The sequence below is a fragment of the Sinocyclocheilus anshuiensis genome, unplaced genomic scaffold (assembly GCF_001515605.1).
Source record: "Sinocyclocheilus anshuiensis isolate Anshui unplaced genomic scaffold, SAMN03320099.WGS_v1.1 scaffold258, whole genome shotgun sequence".
In the NCBI taxonomy this organism is placed as follows: Eukaryota; Metazoa; Chordata; class Actinopteri; order Cypriniformes; family Cyprinidae; genus Sinocyclocheilus; species Sinocyclocheilus anshuiensis.
In genome coordinates, this window is record NW_015547636.1 from 414637 (window position 1) to 421180 (window position 6544).

General features: G+C 34.5%; 1 protein-coding gene across 1 annotated transcript; it reads left to right on the forward strand.

Annotated features, from left to right (window-relative positions):
- The first annotated feature begins 728 nt into the window (after positions 1–728).
- LOC107701811 (lipoma HMGIC fusion partner-like 3 protein) lies at positions 729–3010 on the forward strand. The gene is made up of 3 exons (XM_016503921.1): positions 729–1146; positions 1512–1745; positions 2896–3010. Exons 1-3 carry the CDS (start codon positions 729–731, stop codon positions 2919–2921), a joined length of 678 nt encoding a protein of 225 aa, XP_016359407.1. The 3' UTR covers positions 2922–3010.
- Positions 3011–6544: the final 3534 nt, after the last annotated feature.

The window sequence follows — 6544 nt, forward strand, 5'->3', positions numbered from 1 at the left end:
GTCGTTCGAGGATCGCAGGAGAAACAGAAGGTAAGTCTCTCTAGGTGAGTTCAGCTGAGAGAGTCCAGAACAGTCCATAGGAGTGACCGGTAGACCGGACGGTGAGTGACTGTGATGTGTGTGTACTTGTAGTGTGGCTTGATTGGTGACAGCAGGTGCGGGTGATCAGAGCTCAGGTGACTGTGATCGGGTAATTATTCTTGATGGTGACTGAAGTGACTGTGATGAATCCCTGACAACTATAATACCTTGGCAACAGATGAATTTTATTATCATTTTAGTTAGTGTGTTAACATTAACTAACTTTATTGTAAGTGTTACCATAAAAACTATGTAACATGAATTTTAGTACCATAAATAAATAAAAGCAAAAATGTTGTCCAGTGTTGTTTGAAACAGGGTTTTATAGTTAACTGAATCTAAAACCATTAAATATAATTTTTTGTTGCATGAAAAATTTTACAGAAATAAGATTAGAAATAAAATTAAATAAAAAAAAACTTAAATTTATTTTATTTCTTTTATTTCAACTATTTTTTATTTCTCATTTTCAGTTAAGTTGCCTTTGTACTAAAATAACTAAACCGACTATATAAACCGACTAACTATATAGACATAAAAAATAATAAAAAACTTTAAAATTAAAATGAAAACAGAAAACAGAAAACATAAAAATATAAAGGTATCTCAGTGATACTAATATGATCTTTGTGCTGACTGTCTCCAGCATGCAGCATCACTCGTCTGAGGTGGCCCGTCTGTATCAGACTGAGTTCATCCGGAGCATGTGGGTGGTGGGCATGCTGTGGGCCGTCAGCACACTCTGCTTTGCCGTGATCGAGGTGGTCATTCTCATCCAGCCGTCATGGGTGGGCACACGAGAGCTGCACTACCGAGGAGGGGGTCCGGCTCCTCCGACCGGGACGCTGGGCCTCTTTGAGGTCTGCATGGAGACGGATTGGCCCGTCCCAGAATGCCGGGGGTCTCTTCACACCCTAACCCCACTCCCTGCCTTCCAGTCTCCCGCTGTGCTGGTCTGCATGTCTCTCACCATGGTGTGGGCCAGCGTGGGCTGCCTGTGTCTGTTCAGATTCTGCAACGCAGCAACCGTCTATAAGATCTGTGCTTGGCTGCAGCTCACAGCAGGTGAGAACTGATCTCTAACTAAAGCTGCATTTATTTCATCAAAAATACAATATTTAAACGGCATTATTGTGAAATATTTTTAGAATTTTAAAGAACTGTTTTCTATTTTAAAATATTTTAAAATGTAATATATTCCTCTGATGCAAAGCTGAATTTTCAGCATCATTACTCCAGTCTTCAGTGTCACATGATCTTTCAGAAATCATTCTAATATGCTGATTTGTGCTCCAGAAACATTTCTCTGCAAAGCTGTAGAATATTGAGAATCTCTTCTAATGAAAATGAGCTTTTCATGACCTGAAATCCAAACTAAATATGTTAGACAGTACATTTCTCCTAATGGTATGTGTGTGTTTGTGGTGCAGGCTTCTGTTTGGTGCTGGCGTGTGTGTTGTTCCCAGACTCCTGGGTGTGTGCTGAGATGCAGGCGTTGTGTGGGGAGCGTGTGAGTAGTTTCTCCCCGGGGAACTGCTCTGTGCACTGGGCGTACATACTGGCCATGCTGGGGGTGCTGGACGCTGGCATACTGGCCACGCTGGCTTTTGTTTTGGGGAATCGCCAAGATGCCCTGCTGCCAGAAGACACCAAGGATGGTGATGGTAAATGCTGCACTTATTCTTGCTAAAATCTCTAAAATCAATGAATGTTTTACTGCCTGTTTTAAGAGAGTAGAGTTTAGTTAGTTAATGATTTTGAAACTGAACCATATTTTTTTTTCTCTCAAATGATACAGAAAATAGTTTTACAATAAATATACAAACATGTTTACGTTTAACATATTAAATGGAAATGTGTTTTATACAGTGGCGTTATTGATAAATAAATCTGAAAATGCTAAAAATATTTTTTTTGTAAATTTAAAATAAAGCTAAAATAAAATCAAATATAAATATTAGCTGAAAAATTTACAAAAATGAAAAAAAATGTCACCTTGGCAACAAATAATAATAAAAAAAAAGAAAGAAAAAAATAAAACAAAATAAATAAACTAAAATAAAAAATAATTAAAGCTAAATAGAAATATTAAAAACAACCAATATTACCAACTTTAAAATTAAGATGAAAACTGAAAGTATGAAAATAAAAGCTAATTCAAAATATTAATAAATATTATGATTGTATATTATGATAATCATATGATACTAAAATAACACTGGTTTTATATTGACAAATACTGTAATATAATAAATGTTGGCAAATTAATATTTTGTAATACAAATATACAAACAAAATATTTTACTCTTAAGTCTGCTTGCTTGAGTCTTTTTCTTCATTTAATAAAAATGACTAAAACTAAACTGAAATCAAATAAATGAAAGCTATACAGAAATATTTATAAAAACTATCTAATATTAACAAAAATATTAAAACTTAAACTAAAATTAAAGCTGAAAGTAAAAAATAAATGCTAATTCAAAATGATTAATTATTATAATAGCATATAAATTATATTAAAAACACTTTATTGATAAATAATATATATAAATATTTTGTCAACAATAAATGTTGGCAAATTAATAGTCTTTTATTACATATATATATATATATATATATATATATATATATATATATGTATAATTAATTAATCAACTTTCCTTGTGATTGTGATATTGTGGTACTGAGTGAAGCTGCACTGCTTGCTTGATTATCTTTCTTAATTTAGTATAGTATTAATTACACTCATTTTTATGTTATTCTCTACACACAGATATTTGAATCATGTAATGTTGTTTTCTTCTCTCTTCTCAGTGACTGGCTTGTTACTGACAGCATAAAACAGGCCTGAGCTGTTCTCACTCAGTCAGAAACTGCTGGTAAGACAGTAGTCTGGTTTCTCTGGGGATTGTTTTTCTGGCACTAGCATCCTCTGCATCTCACTGTTCTTTTCATCACATCGTTTGTGTGTAGAGACGTGTGAAGAGACGCTGATCTCTTCCCCCTCAGCATGATGTCATCATCCTGTGAATTCTGCTTACATAACCTGTCTGCATAGAAACAGTCACCTGGCAACAGTATCCGAGTCCTTTCTCCCCTGGTGGAGGAACATTACTCTGATCTTGTAATGGCGGCTCTAAATAGAGAAGAGGAAAGGCCATTTTCTTTGTGCATTTCCAAGTGGAGGTACAGTCGAGGTCTCTGTGACCTGCTGCGATGCACACACAGATCACATCAATGTGCTTTTCAGTTAAAGGATGCTTAGAGGATTAACTGTGATGTTTGATTCCGTGTTCTGGATGTTTTTGTGCATGAATTTAAGATGAGGACTGGAGTGAAATGTAGGTAGATATTCAGCATTATAATACTGTTGTTTTCTTTGTCAGTAAAGTCTTAAACGTGGATTTACTGATTTGATCATCTTTAGGCTAAATAATTGTTCATATTTATAGTTGGCATGAAATCAAAATTTGCCTATTTATTTTCTTATCCAATATCTAAATGAGATTGTTTCTTCAACATCACTTGCTCACAAATGGATCCTCTGCAGTGAATGGGTGCCGTCAGAATGAGAGTCCAAACAGCTGATAAAAACATCACAATAATCCACACCACTCCAGTCCATCAGTTAACATCTTGTGAAGCGAAAAGCTGAGTGTTTGTAAGAAACAAATCCATTACTAAGATGTTTTTAACCATGGCTAATACCATAATATTGCTTTTTTAAGTGAAAAAGTCGTCTCGTCTGAATCAAGAGAGAAATATGCACAGATCAAGCAGCGTTGACAAGCGAAAACAGTTCTAAACAAATATTTTGTTGGAGATGGACTTTTTGACAGAAGGAAGCATTATTATGGATTATGGACTGGTATTTTGGCCAGAAGCGACATTTTAAAGTTAAAATGCCTTAATGTTTTCTACAGACACTCACTGCTTTTTACTTCACAAGATGTTAATTGATGCACTGGATTCATGTGGACTGCTTGTGGATTACTGTGATGTTTTTATCAGCTGTTTGGACTCTCATTCTGACGGCACCCATTCACTGCAGAGGATCCATTGGATATCCTGAGGATGAACACATTTTGGGCAAATTTTAAATTCTGGGTGAACTATTCCTTTAAGATCTGCCTCTTTTCTCTTTTCACATGGATATACTTTACAATACGGTAATAAAGTTGATTGCAACTTCCGCTTCATGCCAACATCAAATCTGCATGCCACTGTTGTATTTGTAATTGTCTTCAGCCATTGTCTTAGATGTTTAGATGCAATTCTAATAGGCTATGATTTGATCAAGCTGTTGCATTAAATGTTAAATGTGAGGTCATTTCTAACCCACTTCCACTGTAAAAGCAATGCAAAGTTCTAAACAAAATATTGGTGTTCACATACACTTTATTAGCACTTACAGTGATTTTTGTTGTTTGACAAAACTCGCAGTGCAGAGATATTTATTTTTGTACAAGATTTTATAACTGCACAAATATCGAAAAGCATTTAAATATACTAAGAGCCACGATTTCCTTGACAAATTCATAATTGTCAGATTACAAACCCAGAGGGCAAGAAGTTGGGACAGTGATTAGTATCAGACAGAATGTTTCGAAGCCAAGTGAAGGGACAAAATACACTTCATCAAGCTTGAATAGGATGCATATGACACTAAGAAGATGGTACACCACTTTAGACAGCCAATCAGAGAAAGAGAGGACGGGAAACTCACTTGGAGCAGGTTTGACATTTAGACAGGCTGATCTGATGCTGTGCTGTTTAAACCTTATCTTATCTTATGCGATAAATAGATTTCAATAATTTTTGTTTCTCAATCATTTGTAAGAAAGAAAAGAAAAAAAAAGCAATGTCAAAAAATCAACTGATCTGATTCACAAATCTGTAAATATAACATATAAGGCCTGTTTCACACAGTAAGTGAAATAGACTGATATACATTATTTAAGCAGTTTGAGATGTTCGGTTTAGATTCATTGCCTTTTGGATCTAAGTGTTTCTGTTCAAAATGTTGGAGTCTAAGATTTTTTTAATGTTGATAGAAGTCTATTTTGCTCAAGGCATTTATTTCGTAACAGTACAGTAAATTAGTAATATTAATATTGTGGAATGTTATTACAATTTAAAACAGCTCTTATTTTGTGTATATAATTTGTGAAAACCATGAGACATTTATTCAGGATTCTCTGATGAACAGAATATTCAAAATAATTTATTTGAAATAGATATCTTTTGTAACATTCTAAATGTCTTTACTCTCACTTTTGATCAATTTAACGCATTCCCGCTGAATAAAAGCTTGTCGAATGAATAAACGTAAATAAAAATACCCATTTCTGACCCCAAACTTTTGAACAGTAGTTTAAGTAAATTAGATTATATAATGTTTATAATTATCAATGGCCTACTCCTGATAACTATTTAATCTATGGCTATCACATAAAAAAAATCAATATAGCATCCCAGAAATCACTTTATTTTCCATATAGAGCTGCCATTCAGTTACACAGCAGAAATACTGAGAGCACAGAGTGAGCCTGCTGTTACAGTTACTGCTGCTTTGCTCACAATATGAAACAGAGTGTCTCCAAACCCACTGACAGCTGTAGCAAAGCTCGGATATATTTGGATCTCTGTAGAAGCACAGTCATGCTGCTTTCATCTGTTGAGAAACTCAGGGATTCTGGGTGACAAAACATCACCTAAATGCTGGTCAAGCTGTGGTTTTGTTTTTAAGGACCAAGTGAGTTATCAACAGCATTTCAACAGATCTTATTTATAGTGAAGCGTCATTTAAAACCATCTCAGTCTGTAATAAAGATTAGTGTGACCTTGATCCTGTTGATTCTGACAAAAACAGCGATGAGCTACTTGTGCAAGCCAGTAACTGATGCTAATTTCCATGTCGGTAAGGTCATTTAATGCCTGTACTATGGAATAAAAAAATTAAAAAGGTAACGGAGACTTACGATCTCACAGTTCTGACTTTATAGCAATTCTCAGAAAAAAAAGTCAGAATTGCAAAATGTAAACTCAGAAATCAGAGAAAAAAAGTCAGAATTGGGAGATATAAACTTGCGAGTTTATACCTCACAGTTCTGAGTTTATGTCTCACAATTCTAAGAAAGAAAAAAAAGGCAGAATCGTGAGATAAAAACACATAATTGCGAGAAGGTCGGAACTGGGAGTTTATATCCTGCAATCAGACTCAGAATTGTGAGATGTAAACTCAGAAATCTGAGAAAAAAGGCAGAATTTGAGACAAAAACTCATAATTATGAGATGTGAACTCAGAAATCTGAGAAAAAAGGCAGAATTTTGAGATATAATCTGAGAAAAAAGTTAGAATTGTGAGATATGATCCATTACCTTTTTAATTTTTTTGGCAGAAAAGGCCTTCCATACTGTATAATGTAGCCAGAAAGAAGATAAACAAAAAGCATATTCCATA

Bases quoted from the DNA above. Each gene is read 5' to 3' on its own strand.
- LOC107701811 (XM_016503921.1), top strand. From the start codon at position 729: ATGCAGCATCACTCGTCTGAGGTGGCCCGTCTGTATCAGACTGAGTTC. The intron at 1,147-1,511 runs GTGAGAACTGAT...TTTGTGGTGCAG, and splicing joins TTGGCTGCAGCTCACAGCAG to GCTTCTGTTTGGTGCTGGCG. The intron at 1,746-2,895 runs GTAAATGCTGCA...CTCTCTTCTCAG, and splicing joins AGACACCAAGGATGGTGATG to TGACTGGCTTGTTACTGACA.